At 39.2% G+C, this 24,518-nt stretch overlaps 3 protein-coding genes across 18 annotated transcripts in view; 2 read left to right on the top strand and 1 right to left on the bottom strand.

Moving 5' to 3' along the window:
- The window catches only part of scn4aa (sodium channel, voltage-gated, type IV, alpha, a), a 33,755-nt gene extending 11,956 nt beyond the window's left edge, over positions 1 to 21,799 (bottom strand). Inside the window, exons 1-15 of one of the 3 annotated variants that reach the window (XM_079659751.1) lie at positions 21,682 to 21,799; positions 7,268 to 7,571; positions 6,853 to 6,971; positions 6,622 to 6,711; positions 6,421 to 6,549; positions 6,195 to 6,286; positions 5,636 to 5,929; positions 5,491 to 5,554; positions 5,176 to 5,317; positions 4,853 to 5,050; positions 4,483 to 4,644; positions 4,273 to 4,402; positions 2,447 to 2,685; positions 2,182 to 2,355; positions 1,590 to 1,946 (exon numbers count right to left, since the gene is read on the bottom strand). In XM_079659751.1, the coding sequence (XP_079515877.1) occupies positions 1,590 to 1,946; positions 2,182 to 2,355; positions 2,447 to 2,685; positions 4,273 to 4,402; positions 4,483 to 4,644; positions 4,853 to 5,050; positions 5,176 to 5,317; positions 5,491 to 5,554; positions 5,636 to 5,929; positions 6,195 to 6,286; positions 6,421 to 6,549; positions 6,622 to 6,711; positions 6,853 to 6,971; positions 7,268 to 7,522 (2,445 nt within the window). In that variant the 5' untranslated portion in view covers positions 7,523 to 7,571; positions 21,682 to 21,799. Of the gene's footprint in view, positions 1 to 1,589; positions 1,947 to 2,181; positions 2,356 to 2,446; positions 2,686 to 4,272; positions 4,403 to 4,482; positions 4,645 to 4,852; positions 5,074 to 5,175; positions 5,318 to 5,490; positions 5,555 to 5,635; positions 5,930 to 6,194; positions 6,287 to 6,420; positions 6,550 to 6,621; positions 6,712 to 6,852; positions 6,972 to 7,267; positions 7,572 to 13,904; positions 14,043 to 21,681 lie in introns of those variants that run through there. The other 2 variants (XM_079659750.1, XM_079659752.1) reach the window with 2 other exon arrangements.
- Positions 11,196 to 19,995, top strand: dydc2 (DPY30 domain containing 2). 14 transcript variants are annotated; one of them, XM_079659759.1, is made up of 10 exons: positions 11,199 to 12,608; positions 12,788 to 12,866; positions 16,414 to 16,572; positions 17,598 to 17,720; positions 18,091 to 18,249; positions 18,452 to 18,685; positions 18,862 to 19,008; positions 19,268 to 19,405; positions 19,624 to 19,770; positions 19,876 to 19,995. In XM_079659759.1, exons 2-10 carry the CDS (start codon positions 12,864 to 12,866, stop codon positions 19,903 to 19,905), a joined length of 1,140 nt encoding a protein of 379 aa, XP_079515885.1. In that variant the 5' UTR covers positions 11,199 to 12,608; positions 12,788 to 12,863; the 3' UTR covers positions 19,906 to 19,995. The 14 variants fall into 14 exon arrangements, 12 of the variants coding, with proteins under 12 accessions (XP_079515887.1, XP_079515881.1, XP_079515886.1 ...); XM_079659762.1 differs by lacking the exons at positions 11,199 to 12,608; positions 12,788 to 12,866 and adding exons at positions 14,280 to 16,013; positions 16,064 to 16,186; XM_079659761.1 differs by having other exon boundaries at positions 11,196 to 12,866; positions 16,381 to 16,572; positions 18,862 to 18,963.
- A 17-nt stretch (positions 21,800 to 21,816) lies between the features above and the next one.
- LOC307025152 (peroxiredoxin-like 2A) lies at positions 21,817 to 24,056 on the top strand. The gene is made up of 5 exons (XM_079659767.1): positions 21,817 to 22,170; positions 22,299 to 22,390; positions 23,053 to 23,193; positions 23,306 to 23,470; positions 23,605 to 24,056. Exons 1-5 carry the CDS (start codon positions 21,942 to 21,944, stop codon positions 23,716 to 23,718), a joined length of 741 nt encoding a protein of 246 aa, XP_079515893.1. The 5' UTR covers positions 21,817 to 21,941; the 3' UTR covers positions 23,719 to 24,056.
- Positions 24,057 to 24,518: the final 462 nt, after the last annotated feature.

The following is a 24,518-nucleotide window of genomic DNA, read 5'->3' as shown; positions in this document are numbered from 1 at the left end:
CATTGTTTTTCATCTTAGCATTAGAGCTAAACAGTAAGAAGCGGCTAGCCTGTCCAAATTTAAAAATAAATCTGCCTACCAATGCCTTTAATTAACATGCACTTCTTTGTTTAATCTGTACTCAGAAGTGAGCCTCTAAAGTAAGCTTTAGCTGTTCTCAAGCTAGCTTTCCCACCGTTTAAAAGTTTAATGCTAAGCTAACTGGCTAGTGGATGTAGCTTTTCATCCAAGCGTCAGTATCGTTCATCGTTCAAAAAAGTCTTACACACAACAAACTATTAAACTAAGAGCTTTTAGAAAGAATCCCGTATGCTTATTTATAATCATATTCATCTGAGCCCTTAAAATAACATCTAGCCTACAAATTGTTAAAAAAAGTAGTCGTTTTCTTTGTGCTAAGGCAAAAACGTGGATGTGAAAAGTCAATAAAGATTGCAGAATAGATATTGGGAATTCAGGGGCATTTTACACATAAAGAGAAAAAATATACCAGTAATATACACTCCATGCGCAGTTGTGCTGATGGCCCAATATTATTACCTCTTCATCTTTTACGCTTTAATCTTCTATCAAATCACTTTTCCTTAACACCACGTCCCCCTGCTCCATGAGCTCTGCTCGCTCAGCTGTCTATGTTTGTTCCCTTTAGTGGCAGCATGCTTCCTTGAGCCGGATCTTAGCACATACTCAAGGTCAAAGCCACTGTTTGGTGGCTCGAGTCATTTGATTCAAATAGAAAGCCCCCTCTCCCTTGAAGAAGTGTATCTTTACGTCAGAGCAGATATTTTGCATCACAAAAAAGCTTTGAAAATGTTGGCACGGTGTGGTCATTGCAATACTTTTGTCAGAGTGACGATGGGCCACTTCCTTTCCATTTCTATGAATAACCTAACCGGAAATAGTTTCAGCTCTAGTCATTACATACGATGTTGAAATCATGACAGTGTGATCATCATGTTTTATCCATCCCATATCCTTCTTCTGTGAGGCCTGATCAAAAGCTCCAAACCTTCAGGATTCTTCTTAAAGCACCCAAAAGTTCACCAAGGCAGTGTGTGAAATAATGCATAGGGATGTTTGAATATTACAATCTGTGAATGGTATATTTTAATATTTCAGATAGAACAATGCCCCCTTGTGGATACAATGTTCCTCCCCAGCTGTGTGTGCCTATCCTTGGCCTGTCTCTGCTGAGGGTTAACAATAGATTGCCGAGATATGCAGACAATCTCCTAGCATTATATTAAGATAACTGTTAGATTTAGAAAGATTTGACAAAATAGTTTGTCAGCTTTACAGCTTCACAGTAGTAACAGTTGCAAGTTGAGTGGCGGCATGTGTGAGTTTGGTAATGATCATCTTGAGATTCACTGCATGCTGACGCAAGCACTGACTATAAAGACACTGGCAACCCAGTCATAATGACACTCTGAGAAACGTTTTTATTTTAAATCTAAATGTTGTTGAGCTGAGTAACGGTCTTCATTGTTTCCTTTCAAACCAATCAGCATAAAGGGGTATTTTATCAAAAATGTCTCCTTCAGATTCAAGATAGGAATCAGCTGTGGATGAATAACTGTTACACTCACCACTAGATTTCCAATGACCATGACCATCATGAAGACGACTAAACACATCCCAGTTCCGGCCACCTCCATGCAGTCCCACATGGTCTCGATCCACTCCCCGCACAGGATGCGGAACACGATGAGGAATGAGTGGAAGAAGTCGTTCATGTGCCAGCGTGGCAGCTCGCACTCTGTGGAGATCTTGCACACACATTCCTTGTAGTTTTTGCCAAAGAGCTGCATACCCACCACGGCAAAGATGAAGACGATGATGGCCAGCACCAAAGTCAGATTTCCTAAAGCTCCCACTGAGTTACCAATAATCTTGATCAACATGTTGAGGGTGGGCCAGGACTTTGCTAGTTTGAAGACACGAAGCTATCTCAAACACAGGACAGACACAATAAAAGACAGTGAATACAAATGTAGGAAGTAATCTCATTGTGGTAAATGGATACCAATGGATTCAATAATTGTGTAAATGTACATGTGTCTTAATCGGAAAATGCTACATAATTGGGAATATCCAAACAAATAAATGCAGTTAATATAGTCATATTCCGAACAATAGTTAACTAATAATGTGCATATCAACGTAGTTGTTGTTTCTCACCAGACGGAAGGACCTGAGGACCGACAGACCTTGGACATTCGCAAGCCCCAACTCCACCAGACTAAGAGTGACGATGATGCTGTCAAAAATATTCCAGCCAACTTGAAAGTAGTAGTAAGGATCCATGGCGATGAGCTTGAAGAACATCTCCGCTGCGAAGATCCCAGTGAAAACCTATAGGGGCATAGAGTTTAGTTTAAATTCAAGCCTGAGATGTATGAATACGTTTGGGATGAAATTTAAATGTAATGTGGAAGAAATTCACCAGATTCCCCACTGAGAGCATGTGGTCAAACTGTGGGGTCATAGGGTAGTGTTCCATGGCCATGAAGAGGGTGTTGAGCACAATGCAGATGGTAATGCCCAAGTCAACAAAAGGGTCCATCACAATAAAGAGAACCCATTTTTTCATAAGAATCCATCGCGGGGAGCAGTCCCACTTCAGGAAAGTGTCTGCAAACTTGTACCAGCCGGGTGGGCACGGCCTCTGAGCCTCCTCCAACTCTAGACAAAGAAAAACAATTAAATGGTCTACAGTCATTCTATCAATACAGCTAACAGTGAGCAATGAGTGGCATTGACATTAATATCTGTGCCAAGTTACAGTCTGACTGAAATAGCCAAAGCTTAACACCATGAGGGCGTGACACTGAATATTGACAGGGATTTCGTCAGCGCACAATGTGATTATGGCAAGCTTTAACAATGCTACTGTATTTGCCTTGAGTAAAATGTGTGCACAATGTCAAGAACTGTTTGATAATCTCAGTGATTGGAGCTCACATTAGAGCATCCCCTCTAAGAACCAGACACTAAGCCTTGTATATTCCTTAATTGATTCCTGGAGGAACTTGACACCTCAATATGCTTACACCCTGTCAATGCATTGCTGTTGTGTTCTACTACTTGTTTTGGTTTGTTCAAAGCTACATCTAAGGTTGACAATTGTCGTTGCATGTTCAGTGTTAAATGTGTCATATGATATATCATGAACATTCACTTTTTTAGTGCTTGTGCTCATCGATTTGGATATCTGGGGTGCCTACAAACCCACACTGTTAAATTAGCAAGTCAAGTCCGTTTTCAGAAGATTAGATTGGGTTCAACCGGTTCAACACGCAAATCAAATGTGGCTCCCTTTTCTATATAACCTGCAGACTCATTAGAATATACTCCCACCCATCTGAGTATCTCCCAGTGGTGAACCGTTAGGGCCTTCAAGGTATTCAGAGAATACCCTGAAACACTCAGATAAAACAAACAAAAAAATTGATTTAATTATATAATAAACATTTTATAAAATGTAAATAAAATGAATAAATGAGAATCGTATCGGTGTTGTTGATCTGTAATATTACAGTGTTACGTTGATTTGTTTTGTCTTTCTCGCCCATGCACTACGCATTTCAGTGGTTTTGTGTTAGAGAAAAAATGCAACCAATCAGATATTTTTCTATCAAGGTATTATATATCCTTGATAGAATGCCCTGGCCGTTGCACTGAATGAGAGCGTACTCTTGGATTGACAGTTTGATCAACCAATCATATATTGATTTGTAGCCAATGGGCGTATTCTTTCAGAGTTTCCCTCGGTTCCAGGGTACTCTAGAAGGCCCGTTAGTTCACTGGATCGAGACAGAGGATCTATAAATGCGACGTAGCAATTCATGCCGTTTTATTGTTTTTAACGTTGAAATGGCAACAGGTGAAGATGATGTTGTTGCGGAATTGTTGTCAGTACCCTTTTCAAGACTATTCAGTGAAGAGACGGACATTATAACGGCGGCGACGGGGTGTGTCTGTGTCTACAGAAGGTCCAGTTGTGATAGACACAATTCGTCACAGGTATCTCTACATACAACCTTTTAAAAAAAAATTCGCAAGCCAATCAGAAAATACTAGCCTCTTTTGGAGGGAAAGTCAAACGAAGTGTTTGATACATAGGGTGACTAAAGTAACGTTCAGACAGACAGTATTGGAAAAGTAATGTTTTTTTAGTATTTAAACATGCCAACATGTTCTAGTTTAAACACATACATAAACATGAATATTAGTACGATATGTCCCCTTTAATCTTTATTGGCACTGTACCTTCCATAGCAGCTGCAGTGAGCACACTCAGAGCGCTAGCAGCCCTCTGTGCCAGGCGTGGCTCTTCCAGACGAAGCATGCTGTGATCAGAGCCTAATGACTTCTCTTCGAGCTCATAAACTGAAGCACACTGAAAAATGTTGATGTCAGTTGCAAATCGAAACCATCTTTATACAACTATTTTTCTCTAAATAACTAAAACAGACTTACCTTGACCAAAGTGGGTGCTCGGACCAACAGACGGGGAATGATTCTCCCGCTACAATCCTTGACAATTTCATCATGTTCGTCATTTGCCACCTCAGATATGGTGTGATGACTGAGTGACTTCTTACTAGTTAAACTGACTTGGCTTCCTAGACCCATAGCCTGCTAGATGAATAAAGGAATACAGTGTTATTCAATTTCCCTACCAATAATACAACACTTTTATCACCCTTGGTTATTTTTTCTCAATTCTGTATTAAAGAACAAAACTAAATCCCATAAAAGTTTGCTATAAGTTATCATATGGCAGCACCCACGGTATGCTAATTTAAATACATGGTTGGCTGTTTCCCTTATTGCTTGTAATAGTTACCTCTTCCTGATTCCTGATTTGCTCGAGTAGCCGTTGGAACTCTTCCTCTTTCTCGATGGCCTCTCGCTGAGATGCCTGATTCTGTTCTTCATAAGCCATGGCTACCACAGCCAGGATGAGGTTGATGAGGTAGAAGGAGCCCAGAAAGATAATCACCACAAAGAACAGCATGTATGTCTTCCCAGCCGCCCGCAGGATCTGTGTTTGGAGCAAAAAAGAAGCTACGAAAACTAAGGACACGTTTCTTTTTATAATTTAAGTAATACAACAATTATAAGTTAAACGACATTAATGTGTTTGCAACATATGAAAGAAGTGCCAACCAGCTGGAAAAGGTTCTCCCAGTAGTCCTGGGTCATGAGTCTGAAGAGCGCCAGGAAGGCCCAGCCAAACGAGTCAAAACTGGTGTAGCCATAGTTAGGGTTCCGCCCAGCTTTCATGCATGTGTATCCTTCTGGGCACTTTCTATCAACAAAGAAGAAGAGTCAGTCTGCTAAAATGGCTGCATTCCAATCATCTCATTTGTTTAAGAGGTTCCTAACCAAGTTAAATGTCCTATGTATCTCATCTGCAGAAATCACACTCAGACGATCGTTACCAGACAAAGTGATCATGGTGTATGTGTGTTTAATACATACCCAGCATCTGAGCTGTTTCCACAAAGTAGAGCATCTAGACTGCCTTCCAAATAATACTGATTATCTAAAAGCATACAAGAAAAAGAAGAAGTGAGGACACAATAAACTTAAATAAGAGACATCTAGTAATATGGCTTTAGCATACCTGTGTTTTCAATGTACTCATTAAAGTTGAAGGTACTGTTGGAATATGATGTATTGTTGACGCCCATGGTGTTATTGAAGAACATGGTGTCATTAAATTGAGCAGTGGTGTTAAACAAATCGTATGCAGTTTCATTTGTTTCGATGGGCCATCGCACACATTTCTGACGCAAATTTCCCATAAAGAGTTGAAGGCCAATGAGGGCAAAAACAGCAAGGGCAAAGACTGTCAGAATCATGACGTCCACCATTTTCTTCACTGACTGGATCAAAGCGGCCACAATGGTTTTCAAACCTGACAAAATAGAATCAACATGTGGTTTGCACGTCTCTTAAAGTCAGACAGCAAGGGTTATACATTCATAAATGATTAGAAATACTATTAGATACAGCAAGGCGTTTTAATGTATCCAATTTAGGATTGCATTCATTAAAACTTGGAAAACATGACATTTGATGTGAAGCAAAATCAATCACTGTACTGTTTGCTTTGTGAAATTACACAAACACAGTGAAACACATACAAAAATGTAAGGTAAAATAGAATAGTAAAAAAATACCAGGAATCACAGTAATTGTTTTAAGGGCTCGAAGTACACGAAATGTCCTGAGTGCGGACACGTTGCCAAGGTCAACAAACTCAGTGACATATCTGTGGAAAAACATAAAACAATTAATTTAATTCAAGGAAAGAATTATCTTTCATTTTATGCACTATTTGAGGAATATGCAATAAGATTTGCTGATATCAAAAGCAACTACACCATTAGACGAAAGTACACTTACGCCATGCTGATCACCATGAAATCCAGCCAATTCCATGGATCTCGAAGGAATGTAAAAGATCCAGCACAGAAACCCCTTGACAACACTTTGATTGTTGCCTCAACGGTATAGATTCCAGTAAAAACATACCTAAGAAGGAACACAGGCTAGTATAGATAGAAATAACATAACACAGGAATGCTACAGAAATGAAGTACTTACTCAACAGTTTTACTCCATGCTGGTGGGTTGCTCAACGTCATGAATGCACAATTCAATACAATCGTAAGCATGATGAACATGCTAAATAATTTAATTCAGGGTTAAGGAAACAAACATGGACAATATGAATAAAAGTAGCCTTTTATTTATGGCTAAACATCACTTTATTTCTCATTCAAAATGTAAAACACTATGATAAAAAAGCTCAAGCATCAATAGTTCAAAGGATATGAATGTATGAGAATTTTGATGGCTCCTCTTCTAACCAAACTAAAGGGGCTCAGAATGTAGCAAGCCGGCTCAGCGTTGAACCTGTAGATTGTGTTTCCTTTGGTGATCACAATGAATGTCTGAAACACAGAGATTATATCTGTATAAATGCAGAGTCTAAAAGTCCCTCCTACATTTAGCTAAATACTTAGTGATGACAATATTGGAATGATACTACTTGAAACATTTAACTGTAACATTTGCATACCGCAGATGAAACGGTGTACATTGCGTAAGGGATACTTTATGCAGCTAAAATGTATGTTAAGTAATATATCCTGTCGTATTTCAAGGTTAAGTAGGGACGGAGTCAAGCTCATTAAACACTAAGTGTGTGTTTCATTGCCATGTGTGCCCCAGATGTGCCTCAACTGACTGCGTTTTGTGCTTTGTAGAAGGGGTCCAGGTCCTCCAGAGGTGTGTTGAGCAGCTCTGATGGAGGGTCTCCGAAGATCATGGGCAGACTCTTGCCTGCCTCCAGATCAGCGTTTGGGGCCGTTGGCTCTTCCTCATCATGGCCTTCTACATCAGCCTTTTGTCTTTCCTCCTTGAGCCTCTCGGCCTCCGCCAGCAATTCCCGGGTAAAGGGGCGGAACGCATTGGTGCCTCGGGGAGGGAGCAGGGGCGCCATCTTCGCATCGCGAAGGGACACCACCACACCGGGGTTTCCCTAAAAGGAGCTGCAGGAAGAACAAGAAGTAGATACAGAGAATATGTTTTCAGATGGAACGTATTGAAAGACGAGACAAAGCAAGCCATACCCTAACCATTTTAAATTAAACCATAAACATTTTGATTTGATTTGAATAATTTTAAAAGCAAGTGTATACATTATATGGTGTATATGTATACATTTTAACACCCCAAATGTATGATTGATTGTAAATTTAAAAAGAAAATTGCTGGTGTTATTTATGTATTTTTTGGCCATTATATGCTTTTATCAAAACAAATGACATTAGAGACATAACATGAAATGAGAGGAGGGAGACAGATGAGGAATAACATTCAGCAAAGATCACCTTAACTGCTAGGCCACCATGGCAAAGCATGTTTGGTATATTTACTTGGTAAATTATCTGAAAAAAATATCATTCCCTAACCCCTTGAGCACCTGTTGCAGAAGTGAATGCCTAAAGCAGCTGTTCCTAAATGGGTACCAAGAAAAATCTGACAGGGTCATACTTACATTAATGAAAAAGTGTTGCCTGTTCTTGTGACAATTGTTTAAATAAAGCAATCTTTGCTAGAAATGTTACAATCATGTCTTATAATGGGCTCACATGTATACACCTTCGTTTAAAGGGTTCAAAAGCCAAAAAGGTTGGGAACCACTGAACTACAAGGTTAGGTTTCCACGTGTGTCTTTGATCTTTGTCCATACCCCTTAACCTCTGCCCTACATCTCTGACCCTGGACCCCTCACTTCACCACAAGCACTTCAAAGTGTCGGGATGGTAACACAATGACTGAACGCTCTTGGGAAGACATTTTGGACTTTCCCACCGTTCTAAAGAGCCCACGACATTACTTGTGTACATCAGATTACTTATTAGCTTAGAAGATACTCAATACCAGGTCCAAGTGGCATTCGCTTACATCCTTTGAAGTGTGTAGCAACCACTCTGGTTTCGTCTGGAGCAGCTCGCATGGACATAATAGGGGAGTAAATAACCCCTTTTATATAAGCTATTTTACTTTAGATGGATGGATCTCAATGTAAAACGAAAGTACAACTAGTTATGTTATCACTGTTTACTATTGTATACTTTCAGAATCACTTAACCTGAAGGGGATATTATATTAATCAATAACTACAAACTGGGTGTGCCGATGCTGAATAAAGCAAGTAATTACATTGCAAATTAGCTTTGACGAACATTTGAACATATTTAAAAGACAAACACCCAGCATAAAGTTGGCTTTAGGATAACAATACATGGATATAAGGAAAGTTGTTTGACACTGTTATGCAGCAAAAGTCCCTCAGACACCCATGCAGGTCAATCACAATGATCCATCAAAGCCATCAAATTTCCGATAAATAAGTCAACCACTTGCTATAAAGTGTATTTAACAGTTATATATATGAAAATAATCAATTTATGGTCTACATTTAAAGTGGCAGAGGCAACAGAAAATCCATACATAGATTAAATCACTCAAACCTTCAAAACCAAGCTGATAACAGGCTGTGCAAAGAGAAGAGACATGATAAAAACAACATTGTAACCATAGATAGACAAAGTGATAGCCACTGATCAAACACATTAATGTAACCTCCTCAAACTGCCTCACTCCAACAGAAAATTATGCATTTGCACATGTGAGAAGACGCTCCAGAGATACGGTGGCTGCCCAGCTGCTCCGGGCAATCAAGACGGAGCGTCGTGTTACAGAGGCCCGATGACTCTGCTCATTCCTTCCTGGCTGAGCCTTCGCTCTGCGCCTCACATCCCTCCGATAAACAGGACAGCATGCCAACTTATCTTACCAAGCTGACTCCTCTCCCCGCTACCTTCTATTTTACACAGGGGCCCCAAACACACTAAGTTTCCAGATCCCTTATCAGCTATTTTACAACCCCCACACCACCTCGCTATATGACACTTGAGTCTCTAATTCCCTCTTTCATACAACGCAAGAGTTAATTTCATCTGAACTCAATCACTCATCAGAGCACCATCCTTAATCAATCACAAACACAACTGACAGGTTCTCTTTTCTCCTTTAGCACTTCATGGGTCAGTTTATTCTACCCAAACTTTTAGATTGTTTATTATTAAATATTATTAGACTGGGCTACCAACACCTGCCTACTACTCGCTACCAAGCCCTAGTTTCCCCCCTCATCATCCCGTTTCATATCCTCCATTCTAAGAGCGATTGGCCCCGCTGCCCTCCACCGTGAGCCACCCTTAAAATACCCAACCTCAGAATGGATGCGTTTCTGCAAGGCTTATGAGGAACATTTCCTGATTGCATTACATCACAGCATTACTGCTAAAGCCATCAAAGGTGCGTTTTTTAAGAACCCTCAATTGAAATCCTGCCAATCTCAAATAAGTCCTCCAAGGAGGAGGTTGTTGCCTTGTGCCCCGTGTCAGTTGGGTAAATAATATGTTTTGGCGCGGCGGTTTGTTGCTACATTAATCAGTGTATGTTTCGTCTCACGAAAGAGCCAAGAGTACAGGCAAGAGTGTAATATTCAGTATCAGTCAAAATAGATTTTGTGTGTGGTTGAACCAGTACTTGATTCAGTGGTAGATGGATAATTTAACATAAGTTAAAAGGAAAAGTCCTGTAGGATTATATTATTATCAACAACAAAAACTTGGAGTCCAAGTAAAAGTATGGAAAAATTAAGAACAATACTTGTAAGTAACAGGATGATGCACTCACAACGCGATGATGGCTACATATTGAAAGTTAGGGGACCAGCCGCAAAGAGCGGATTGCTGTGGTTGCCATAGCATTATACAAATAATAGTGATATGTACATTTCCAAATCAACATAAAAAGCCCCAAATCTACTTGGAAGATCTACTTGATTTTAAGAGTCTAGCGTAAGACAATCGAATAATTTCATGACCGCGATCCTTGAGTCGCTCTGAGGACAGGTGGCAAACTGAGGAAGAGGGAGTGAATGTAAGCTCTCAGAAGCCTTCCCCGACAGTAATGTATATATCATCTTGCATGTCAGGGAAGACCATGTGACCTGTGACATTCCGGTTGAGGATATAGACTATGTAATGTAGACAACTCCTCGTTATACTAGCCGGGCGTGGAATGCCAATGCCAATATTCACCTCCGGAAACTAGCCCAACTAGCTTTTGGCTTTTGTCACAAGGATAGCCAGAGTTCAAATATGACGTTTAGTTCACTAGATTCCAGCATTGCCTGTAATGTGACTTGTGGAAAATGTGTTGAACTTGATGATGTTATCTTGTACTAGCCCCGTTTTTAACCGAGGGGTCTAGTGGCATCATATTTTAATCAATTTGAATGACTTGTTGGCCTAACTCTGGTGCTCTTAAGAGTTTAAAATCCTGTGACAACTGTCTCAGTCCCCTCACAACGCAACACCACTCCTGGAATGTGATGAAGTTGTAAACAACAGATCTACAGAGCAAACAAGGGCTTTTTATCCACATGCCCTTTGACATTTGCCGTGCTCCTGTCCCACTCCGTTTTCTCACGGGGTCAGATCACAGCACTGTGCTTCGCCGTCTCCCTGCTTGCTTCAACACCCTGTCACCCACCAGTTAACCTTGTATTCCAAACTCTATAGGGAGCCACATTAAAAGCAGACCTCTGCACCTGTTCCTCCTTCCTACCGTGTCATTGTATGTGTTGTATTGATCAACATATTCAGAGTCACAGTAACGGTCAATCCTTTGGAGACTTATGTTGATGTCTTTATAAGATGTGTGCACACAGTAGACCTAGTTTGCACTACATCCCAACATGCATTATGATGGTGCTAAGAAGACAGCTGCCATCATTCGCGGTATGCCTCTCGATGCATACCAAGGAGCTGTGAAAACCTAGCATAATCTCCTTAGAGCATTTAGATGATCCAATGACCAACAGTGACATAAAGGCCAACTGATGCATATATGCAAACTTTTATTAAGAGGATTAAGGTTGTCTGATCAATGCCTATCAAATGTTTCATCACAAACATGATGGTCTCCTGGATAATGGAAACATAATAACATGCTGTATCTAACGGAATGTTAGCTATCAGGGGGTTTATACAGTTTAGAGCTGCAACAATTAGATGGCTAATCGATTAGTTCATCTAATCTAAAATATTTTGAAAATGTATTGTTTAAGTCACTTTTTTATTCAAAAATGTCAGAAAAGGCTTTTTCAGTCTCTCAACTGTGGCATTGTCCTGCTTTTCTGTGTTTTATTATGTAAAATGGATATCTTTGAGACATAAGACATGTAAAGACACCACCTTGGACTTTGAGACTCATTAGTCATGCTTGGACATTTGTAATAAAATGTCTTTCGGACCTCAATAATGGATTAATTGTTTTGAGATTAAAATGTTAATGAAAATAATTGTTACATCACTAAATTATGTATAGTCTTGGATGCAAACTTAGTAAACTGATTTGTACTGCATGAAACTGACCGGTTAGGGTTAGCCTAACCTAACTGACTTTGGCCGTTGCTCTCGCCTTTTAGAAATTGGAGTTGATTGCATGTAGAAATGATATGGAGGATATTCCATCCAGCTTATGGTGACCAGAGGGAGCTATTATCATCAAGTCAACGCCAATCAAGTCTTTAAAGAAACACATGAATCCATAAAGCAACCGCTGAGGTTTGAACCACGTGGTTAAACAAAATGTCATCAAAAGAACATTACAGTCAAATAATATTCACATAAAAGAAAAAAATGCAACTGCATGTTGAACAGAATTGCACTGAACAGGGGAAGTGAACAAATAAAAAAGGTTGCTTATCTTAACCCTATGTCACCTTTGAATACACTGGAAATATAGAGGCCTGGCCAAGCAGTCACATGGGTTCACTTGGTGAAAGAAACTCAAAACCGACACCTTCTGTGTCCAAGAACATGTGATGCGAGATGCACAAACACACTCACGAAGGGGAAAACCACGGATACATCTTCTCAGTTATGCACATTGAAAGCCGAAATCAGTATTTTATACCATCCTCCACATGTGTGATGACAAAGGTAAAGTTGTCAGTGGAGAATGCATAATAATAACCAAGATAAATAATGCAATATGCACAAAAAACTCAGTCTATGAAATTAAAAACAACACCTGATGATTCACTTCACCCCTGCAGGAGGTCATCCTGTTACATAAGAGCTGACAGGATCTAATATGAACACCATGTCTTCCACTGTAGTTTAAGATCTGCATGGAGTCAGGCTGTCTCTGTAGTCCCACACCTCTGATTGGCAACGTGGATTAACGGCAGAGAAATGGTGAGTTATGAGCATCCACAGCATCACAGTATCTTGCCCTTCTGCCATGAAGACATGAGCTAAAAATAAAATGCTGTCCCTATGGGAGGAGGCATAGTGGGGATTGAGAAGGTTGCAAAGTGTCCACACTGGACATGTGGACTCCAGAAGCTATTCACCTGGCAGATGAAGAAAGCCTGGCTTTTGATGCTCATGCAGTTTTCCCCCTCAAAAAGGTGCATACATCATTTTGCTACAGATTTGCAATTAGAGTAGTAAAACATTGGTGCAACACTGCATGTGGTGCATTTTCACAACACAAACACCCACATGCTCTCTCTCTCTCTCACACACACACACACACACACACACACACACACACACACACACACACACACACACACACACACACACACACACACACACACACACACACACACACACACACACACACACACACACACACACACACACACACACACACACACACACACACACACACACACACACACACACACACACACACACACTTAAAAACCCCACTGAGAAGCCATAAATCAGAATCAGAATCTACCAATTCCAAATTTGACCTGAGCTCAATTACAGGTCCGTGTTTATTATTAGAACAAAGGCACTCATATTGAAACACCTCTTTGCGTTTTTATTTCCTAGGCAGTGCAGCCTGTTATTTTCAGCACCAAGGAACACAGATACCAAGCTTAATTTACAAGTTTCAAAGACACATTTTTGGTCAGGCAAAGTCAGGCTACTAGACGGAAAAACTGCAAGAGTTTCAACACGGTGCAAATGAGAAAGAGGAGAATGTACATTATTACACCAAATAGCCAAAATCTTAAAGTTTGAAGAAATTCATCCACAGAGAGGAGCAAGAGGAAAACTCACAACGTGAAGACATAAAGTAGCAAAAACACGTAGGCCTAAATCAAGTCAAAGCAAAACCTTGCACACTGCAAGCTGACAGGAAACTTTTATTTCCTGAGCTTCAGGAGTCATCTTTATGCTCACAAAAGACAGCAGAGACGCCATGAAACCGGTTACCTTGCACTGTATAGCAAATATTTCCACAGAATCCAAGCAATTTAGAAGGGGAAAAAAAAAATCACGTCTTCCGTGAAGCCTTCCACTGGGGACGTAATTCTCCCTTCTGGCAGCCAGTGCGCTGCTGCAGGACAGCTGTTGCTGACGCAGTGGTGTCCTGCAGTGAAACCGGAGCAGTCGCTGCAGGTAGGATCAGTTCAGACCTTTGACACTTCGGAAGCACAGCGGCTTCCCAGTTCCCACACAGCTGGCATGCATTTCCGCCGGACAGGTGCTTTTACTACTTTTACGCAAATATAGAGCCTACAGTGTTTGCGCAGTGCTTCAACTTCAGGTTACCATAAACGGTTTTATTTGACCTAGCCGCCTGCGATCTGCTTTAGAAAGGATTTATTTACACAGATTAATAAATATATTAAATATGATATTGTCATGATAAATGTTTTTAGCACATTATCTAACATAGTAACTAATGTATTTTAAAAGTGAACCGATAGGCTTATTATGTGTTTAATAATATGTAGTTTGTAAACTATTATAGCCATTATACTTGTTATTACAAACGTGTAAAGCTTCTAGCACATACATACTGATAAGTCAAGTATTTAGATGTCTGTGTTTCACTTAATGTTTGTCGTATTTTGCAATGTGTGCAATTGAAAACACAGTCTTTTGTGAATCTGCAACACAAATAAATCACCAGAAATCGTGATCTGGTTTAGCTGGTTTGATATCTGAGGATTAATGCATTCAATGTTTTATTTTTATTTATAATTTTGTCAGAAAAAAGTTGAAGGATGCGAAGAAGCTTTGTATCCTAGACACCAGAATAAAATGAAAATATAAATTAAGGAATAATAATTATGGGGATGAAAATGACAACAAAAGCCTTTCTTTCTATCAGGGCATCAAACATGATTGAAAGTGGATGTGTTTGTAATTCTTTCTAACCAGGATAATGACTTTATAAGTACCACATTCCTTTTATGCAAACATATGTAGACCTGAAACCTATAGCTCTTGTTCTCTGCTTGTTAGAAGAATACAATCATATTTAAAAAGAAATTTAAAAAAAGTTCTGTTCCATATTCAGGGCAAATTGGTGTGCCACAGAAACTGTTCAAGGACCATGCAAATGAGAGAAACAACTATGTTTGGGTTAAGCTGTCAAAAAGAAAAATACGCAGATTTCATATTAAATTTGATCAAATATCCTGTGCCGTGAGAGGGACAAGACAGTGAATCTTCCTGTCAACACGCAGGCTATATTTGGCTGAAAGGTGTGCAGTATGATTATACAAGGAAAATTATATCTGTGATTACATATGTTAACTGGGTGTTATCTGATTAATGGAAATTGAGACTGCTGCACATTTTCCCACCCTCTCCTTTCTCGTGTGAGAAAACTGTAAAATCACATTAAATATTGAAGAAATCTGGCCGTGGCTTTGTCAATGTATCAATAATTGGTTGGATTTGAGTGCAGATCTTAATATGTAGAATAGGAAGTGTATGTTATCTTTACAGTGTTCATACCACAAATTGGCCACATTATTTAGAAGATATAATTAATTTGAAAAATAGGACACAATATGTAACCTTACATAAGTGACATTATGGATACAAATGTATGAAAATGTAATAGAATCAAGTTACTAGTCCTTTCAAACCCTTAACTGTTTTGTATCTCCATGAAAACTTTGAAAAAAAAGAAGATTATTTACAATTTAGATTTAACCCTAGCTCCACACAATAATGTCTTCAGGTCTGCTTTATATTAAATCAAGATTATTGTATAGATTTTTTAAATGTCTATCCTCACTTTGTTTGGGACTACTTTTATCTCAATACCATTTAAGTAATTAAATGTATTTTTTATGTCTATCAATTGGGTGAAATTGAGATTAAGTTGTTTAACTGTCTTGTCTATAAGGGATGTCGACTTTTTGTAATTTATCTTGATGTTTTGGCTCTGTGATTACGAAAAACTTGAGTTGGTCTTCAGTAAGGGAGACTTTTTCATATTGTAATTTGCACATATATTTCTTATAAAACAAAGCTTGGAAATAATCGTAAAAGTTGTCATATTAGCAGTAGCAATAGTGGTAGGCAGCGCCGTATAGATAGAAGTCTATCAGTCTATACCGGGCTGGTGGTAGGCTACTAGTCGTACTATTAACGGTAGTAGGAACTAAATTAAAAAAGGATTGAGGGGAGCATTACTGAGGTGACACCGTTACCATGGAGACACAACAGCTACATCCGGACGCTCCGTGAAAAAGGTTTGTTTTGGCGATGTGGTTATTAGTTTCGCTGCTAAATTAGTGAAATTAGTTGTCACATCATGCCTACGATACAAAAACACATTAAAATACAATTACTAATTCTACTGCTGAATATTACGTCTTTGAAAGAGGAAGTAATACTTTAATGTTCTAGTTGTGTCCCTGTTATCTGACGCTAACTGACGATGTAGGTCTGTGTCGCCTCACTTGACGTTGTGTTTCAGGCAGATACTAACATGGACTCTGAGTACATAAAGAGACACCTGGGGAGGTGTCTGGCGGAGGGACTCGCTGAAGTGGCCGAGCAACGGCCGCCTAACCCCGTCCAGTATCTGGCCCACTGGCTCTACAAGTTCAACTCTAATGCAGAGTATGAGGCTGAGGTGAGCTGCTGTTCCGTTACCTGCCGCTAGAGGGAGACATTACACAACATAAGGTGTACACAGTGTGATAGAATATTCTAGGCTGGAGGTTTATGGTATATTGTTGTATTGTCCAATTACATGATCATGTCTGTGTTATTCCAAAATAAAGGATTGCAAAATGAAAATCTGCAAAATGAAGCAACAGGTATCAAAATATTTTAAATTAAGTACACATTTATCAATAAAAAAGAACAATATAAAAGTGGCAAACGGAAAGCATGCTTATATCCATCTTCTATTATTGTTGTGTATTTTATTCTAATTTATTTTTGTATTATTTTAACTGTCTGATTTGTCTCATTGAGTAGTTTTATTTTCTGACAAGCTATACTTTTATCATAACCCCAACATATCAGTACTGTAATGTGGGCAAATCACATCAAACTGTTAAAAATAGCAAAAACAAATATTGGAATAAAATCCCCAGAGAAGATAAATACAAACATTAATCATAAAACATGTGGCAAATAAATGATGTTCAATGCCCTTACACAGTAGACTAAGCTTTCTAAATAAAGGGGTTAAATTGCACCCCACCTCTGCGAGATCACTAAATGTAATGCAGTCCCTCAAGCTTGTTTAGTTAATAATACACATACCTACACTTAAGCCAAGTTTGTATGAAAGACCCTTTAATGTAATGGAATTTTGATATAGCATTGCTACTTTTCCTTTGAAAGATACTTCTTGTTCCATAAGCTCATACTTCTACTGAGCAGGAAAGGATAACACCGACTTAGACCGTCTAAGCTCCTTAAGCTGAGTGCTAGGAAGCCTATAGGTCACCTTTTACCTTTAGCTTAGATTCAGAAAGTGCTACCAGAGTCCTGCATGTGTGGAGATACAGCTGCCTCAGGTAAAGAAATAAAAGGTCACAAGGGCAAACCCTTTACAAACCTTAAAAGGGCACTATAACATGCATGCATCAAAAGTGCAAACAATGTATTGTAGTGTACTTTCACAGACTTTGTTGTTATTTGCAGAAAAAGGCCAATTTGGAAGTCCTGGAGCAGGAGCGAGCAAAAGCAAGAGAAGAAGCGCTGCACCAGGAGAGGCTGAGGGAGGAGGAGCGAAAAATCAGAGAGGCTGATGAGGAGTCTAGAAAAGTATGTTGAGCGAATAAAGCCCTGGTTTGACCTAGACTCTGAATACAACACATTATTATTATTTACCTTTGATCATCACTCCTTTTGATTTATGTTTCTTGTTCCGTTGGAAGAAGTGAAGTTACTTTGTTTTGTTAAGTCATTTTCAGAAATAGTTTTGTGTGATAAGCCTTTGGACGGTGAGTACTTTCCCTGTTTTGAGAAGGCCATTTTTGTTAAGACAGAGTGTTTTGAGAAACCTCAGGCAAAGATGCAAGAGAGGAAAGGCATAACTTTAATGTACTCCATTTACAATCCAATTGGAGTCCATGTTTTACTTGACATGCCATCTTGAGCATAATCCTTCAAGAGCAAATCACAACATTAACAGGTCTCTGAGAAAAAGGATTCACCCAGAACAGCCAAAACCGGAATTGCTGAGGACAACAAGCCTGTGGCAGAAGAGAAACCAAACACCCCTGTTCCAGAAGACCAGGGGGACACAGACGAACAGCAAACCGATGCTCAGGAAAATGTGATTGAATCGGAGGTGATAAAAAGAGAAACTCGTTTTTTTTTGGTGGTGGTACCTCTCTGATCTTTTCCAATCACTTCTTTGTTTTGATTTTTGATTAATTTATTTTTCTGAGGTGTTTTCAGTGGTGTTTATTATTCTACAAAATGCATGATAATCCTCGTGTGGTGTGTAAAAACCACCAAATGATTCCAAATTGTGTATATGCTGGGCGAAGGTTACAGATAATGAAACCAGTCCACAGTCCCCTGAGAGGAAACCTTTGGAGGCCAGTAGTTCGTCCCTTTCGGAGGTCAAAGAGGAGTCTACAGATATCACTGTTGAAAAAAGCGAAGTGGAGCCGAGGAGCCATCAAGAAGAAGAGAAACAAGAGGAGGAGCCAAGTGTCAATCAAGTAGAAGAGGAAACCATAAACATGGATCAAATGGAAGTGAAAGAAGATGAGGAGAAGGTGATATGAACAAATTAAATATTTCCATTTCAGTACCATGATGTGAAAAAACTTGTGAAAAAGTAGCTAGTATGAGTTCTTTTTGAAACAATTTGAGAGCAGATGGCAACACATCTGCCTTTGTTTCACTGTGATGCTTAAATGACATGTTATTCTGTCTGAAATTGGCTCTGCAGGTGGTTGATGGAGCTGACACGACTGAATCCGAGCAGACTGAAGCTTTACGCTCGACTCCCAGCCGAGACCCTGATGACTTAGAAACTGACAAACCAGACGAGGTACGAGACCAACAAAGCCCTCGTTCTCCCCGGGACACAGAGAAGGTGATGAAGAATGTGCATGAGAAACATGTAGGTTGCCATGTTTTCAGACTGAGGATGCAAGAGATGCAGGATAAAGAGCGAGGAAAGAGAAGGACATGAGCAAGGTTAAGAAGAAGATATGAGGCAATGTCAGATGAACATTCAAACATTCCAGGCCAGATGATGTCAGCAATGAGCCGAGGAGAGAAGCTGTTCAGGTGAAGAAAAGGCAGGTCCACACATCTACTAATTGTTCTACATCACACAATTTCACCAGCAGGCTGATGAAGATGAAACTGGTAAGTTGGAGTCAGCACCGCAGACTGAAGGGCTCAAACAAGAAGAGACCATTTCTACTGAAGAAACCGAACAGGAGACACAGAAATCTGGTTCTCCGCCTCTTCAGGAACACAAAAAGGTAACACATTTTTGCAAAATAACTATTTTTCCAATCTCTGTCTTAATCTTTGCAAACACACCAGGTAGGGGAAACACATGCCGAGGGAGACAGCAGTGTTTGAGTTTGAGAAACAAAATGACTTAGTGGCACCAGACTGCCATATAATCAAAAGATAGAAATGCAAAGACACACTTGTTTAATGCTTAACCAGAGCTCGACTGACCACCTGATCTCAGGAGGCAGACGGACAACTCACAAGTGAGACCACTGATAGCTCGGCTCCAGCTGATGATGACATAACAAAAGAGGGGACAGAGCTGAGTGAGAAACCACAAGAGGAGCCGGAAGACTCTCCTCCTGACACAGAGGACGTCCAGGTAAAGGTACAAATGGACAGCAAGTGAAGCTTGGGAACATACACGACAGAAAGTTGCCGTTTTGTTTCAGTGGTGTAAAAAGTTGTAACAAAACATTGTGTTTCTTTTCAGGAAGAAGAACAAGGTACAGATCATACGTGAGCAAGGCGGTGTTTTACAACCCGGTTTAAATAGTTTTGGTTTAATGTGAAAATATAACACTTCTGGAGAAATAAACATTTATCCCCACTATATATACTTTTTTGTTTATTCTAATATCTATTTGCTTGAAATAATAAGCTTTCTTCTATGATTAAACTACAACTGAGCAGGCAAGAGGTGAATATGAGTGCTGATGGTGACTGTGACTTCCTGCCAGATGAATAAAGTCAATCTATAAATACACTTCAGCTGGACGTAATGGAATACATGAATATGAGTTCTAATTGTACAAGCTTGTAATATCTTGCTACCATGCAATGATGAGGTATAATATATATCTAAAAAATCCAACTGTGAAATACAATTCTTGAATTAAAATATTAATCACAACAGTTATATTAACATCGGAACATACTTAATATACAAAAGGTATTAGTAGTATGCATATTGGCCCATTACAAAATAAAATATATTACACTATTCATATAATGTTTATATATTATTGTGAGCATCGTATCACTGTTCTGACAGAGGTGGAGCTCATCTGAACTACTGCATACACTGCTGGGTAGCGTAATCTACAGTATAACTGAGTCTTCTACAGAAAAAGGTGGAATCTGGGTGATACAAATCTGCTGAAATATATTCCTTCTAAACACATCTAAAACTTGTTAAATAGCAATAACTAACTCTTAACTTGATGAATCCACAACAAGTAGAGCTTAAAGTATTTTTATAATTTGTATTATTTTTATACATTATACAAAGCTTATTTACATCGGAACGTCACTGGTGTTACGTGTTACCAGGAAGAAGAGTAACACCAGTGACGGTAACACCAGTGACAATTTGGAGAAAACACTACCATTTTAACCAAATTGCTGCCATGTGTCAGACCAAATATGGCTTCAGTCAATGTTAAAATCGTTTAACTCTTCAATACAATACATTTTCCCATTCAAATGTTCACCCCTAGGGCTATGACATTAGTAACACGATTGACAGACTTGAAAGACGCACGTAAAATTTGAAGATAAAATGACACCATTTACTAACAAAGTAAGAAGTATCTGACTTTCCTTATGTCTTTGTCCACTGCACTGCCTCAAATGATCTTTTGTTACAGGAGGCACTTCAGAGACAGTACATTACTTCAAAATTAAAGCGTTTTGTGTAGCAGTAACACCAATGACGTAATTTTGGGTGACTAACATTTATTGGATATTATTAATAATAATTTGCGTTTTTTTTTACCATTTCAGTGTTATATTTAATGTATGTAATGTTATGTAAATATGAATGAGATTTATTTATTTATTTTTTAAATGAAAACTATAGGCTCCACTTCCATGTATGATCAAAGTGACAAGGCAGTTCCTTGAACTTCGCATTTTAAATAAATTGCAATTTATGTATAAAACCATTTTTTAAATTTTTTAATTTAGTACCATTGCAAAGACAATCTCTATTTATTCAACATAATGAATGTGAGTATTAGGTCAACGTCATGTATTTTGGTGTCTGCAAAAGTAAGTGAAAGTCCTTCCACCTTTTGTGTAGAATGACCCAACTAGTATAATAATGTGTTAGGTAATTTATATTTTGGATTTACAAATTGAATCTGAAGGGCAACTACAAAGAAACTAAAGCTGGATTTATAAATGAAGTGGAGTACAATATTTGCCTCCAAAGGGTAGTGGAGTAAAGTGACATAAACTGGAAATACTAAACTTTAATGTGTTGACTTAGGTGCAGCTTTTGAGTAAATATACTTACTTTCCACCACTTCTGCCATGGGTAACATTTTCCCCGAATGACGGTGCAGTTTTCCTTCAGTGACCATCAACCAGAAGGAGGAGGGACACATGCTGGAAAGTATAAAAACGACTATTTAGTATTTATTTTTCGGTATCTGCTGCAGACTCGATAACGGCGCCGCTTATCAAACTTAGCTGCAGTTAATCACGTGTTATCATCAGTATCTGGGTCCAAAAAGGGGGCGGGGTTTGGAAGGATCAACTTTAGCTGGAATTTAAATGCGCTTTTTAAGCGAGGCAGCAACAGAGAACTTGTCAAAGCCAGGATGCATTGAAGTAAACGGACAGAGAAGAGAAATGGCGTTGGGAATAATAGTCCCGGCCTTGGCTGCCATTGGTAGCCTCATATCCGGATTTTTGAATTATTTCACTGACATTTTTCTGACAACTCCGCTGAGAGCCACCCTCAAACATTTGGAGGAGACCGAACTGAAAACCCTAAAAGGAGGTGAGTGGTTGTTCTCCGCCAAAGAATGCCAGAGTTGTTGTTTCATTAATTGTCAAAAGGGTGTTGAAATGAGCTATTGTTAACTCCTGTTGCTCAACTCTTTTACCCTTTGCCTTGTTTCCTCACAGAAACCAGAGTCCTGAAAGCTAGGTCTCTGTGGGAGGGGTCGGGAGCTGTCATCATGGCAGTGAGGAGACCTGGGGGATTTTTGTGCAGAGAGGTAATGTCATGCCAGTGTTTTTAGTGTATTCTCTCTATGACCAAATGTCTTTATGACAGTTATTGGCTTTATGATGGGAGGGATTTTAGTATTTTTTTTGTATTTGCCAAGTCATTTTATCCCACACTGTCTGCCATTCTGTATTGAAGCTGGTGTATGGTCTTGATATTGAGTAACATATTTAGATCATAGACTACAATAAATTGAAGTATTATTTGCTTCTTCTACATAATTTTATAGAAATGTAACCAAAATCAATCTTGATATATTTGGAATGCAAGTCAAATTTCAGACTTGTTCTGACCATTAAAGTATTATAGTCGTATCTCTGGGAACTTTCTATAGTCTTAATTTGGAAACTAAGACAGTTTTCTTAAATCGACATGTTGCTTGCAATTTGTTGCCTTGCCAACAAGATCGTAATATATTGAATCTTAACACCTGTAGCTGGTGCCATCATTCTACCAAAGCCCTAGTTTATCAATTATCATAATGTGTGCACCTTCAAATAAACAACGTAGGCAATACATGCAAATTGACAACAGTAACCACAAGACCTTGAATTTGTATAGGCCTATGTTTACCAGTTGATGTGTGTGGCTTCTTTGTATTACACAGTGAGTTGTTGTTCACATGACTGTTTGAATCCTCCCCGGCTGCAGGAGGCTGCAGAGCTGTCCTCTCTGATGCCTCAGCTGGATGAGCTCGGGGTCCCTCTGTACGCTGTGGTGAAGGAGGACGTCGGCACTGAGGTCCAGAACTTCCAGTCGTTCTTCAAGGGGGAGGTCTTCTTGGATGAAAAGGTGGAATTATGAATTGGTACTTTGTGTGGTCAGTTAATAAGAGTCATTCAAGATCTGTGAAGAATCAGTTTAGGTCTAAATGAATGAATAGGTTTGTCTGCTTCTTTTGCAGAGACGTTTTTATGGACCCCGTGAGCGGAAGATGGGTCTGCTGGCATTCCTGCGTGTTGGGGTGTGGATGAATGGCCTGCAGGCTTTTAAGAGGGGCTTCATGGGAAACGTTTTGGGAGAAGGCTTTGTCCTGGGTGGGGTCTTTGTCATTGGACAAGGACAGCAGGTAAAACCTCCTTCTGTCAAGTTGTGTTTGAACACACCACAGAACACACTTTTTGCTTTACATGGGAAAAGACAAAGTCAAAAAAGCACACTTGGAACTGTATAATGATGTTTTTTGTCCCATTTCTCCCACAGGGAATACTTCTGGAGCACAGAGAGATTGAATTTGGAGATAAAGTCAATGCTGAAGATGTCATCCGAGCTGTCAGAAGAATAGCACAAGAACTTCAGCCTTCCGAGAGCAAATAATGATCTATATTACCCATGCAGGATAAGAAAAAAAAAATATATATAACAAAGTCTAAAACCAAAATGATTCCAAGCTAAGAATACAAATATGAATGCTTAAGAATATGTAGTGGTTAGTGTGTGACAAAAAAAGGATATTTGGTCTCGTGGAAAACCTTGATAAAGGTTGTGGTATGACTGTGAAGTAAGAGGCTCCGAGTGTGTTAATGATGGTCTGTCTTTAAACTCAAGAGGGAGCAGACCTGATGTCAACACTCAGTTTCCTGTTTTACATTGTAGTACTGTTGTGTTATCTTGGGAACCAAGAAACCCTTTGACCAATAAAACGTGGCTTTGTGCTCCGCAGTTTGTTTTTATTCTTACTCGCTACTTGGAAAAAGTTGTTCAGATGTTTGACTCCCAAACAAGAGTCATCAGAGGTCCCATGGCAGAGAGAGTGGGAGTGTTTTCAGAGCCAAATGTATAATCAGTCTGGTTTCCATCATCGAGGCTGCCTTAAAAAGTCAGTACATTTAAGGATTTTTGACAGCTTTTATTTTTGTGCATTCTGCTTCTTATTTGAACTTAGATTTGTGCTTAATCGAAATATTAAGCACAAATAATAATCTAGAACTGCGAACAAAATCCCTGCCTTTTTTTTAATCCAAACATTACATTTTCAAGTAATATAGATCAAATATGATTAGCAATATATCGTGATCACTATTTAACAACAAGGTACACCTTACATCAGCCTCTTTCTTTAGTAGAAATACTAATTTTCTGCCTCCTACTCCGACGCTGTCCGTTGATTGACATAC

This window comes from Notothenia rossii, assembly GCF_949606895.1.
Source record: "Notothenia rossii genome assembly, chromosome: 11".
Taxonomy (NCBI): domain Eukaryota; kingdom Metazoa; phylum Chordata; class Actinopteri; order Perciformes; family Nototheniidae; genus Notothenia; species Notothenia rossii.
This window is presented reverse-complemented; position numbering and strand designations above follow the sequence as displayed.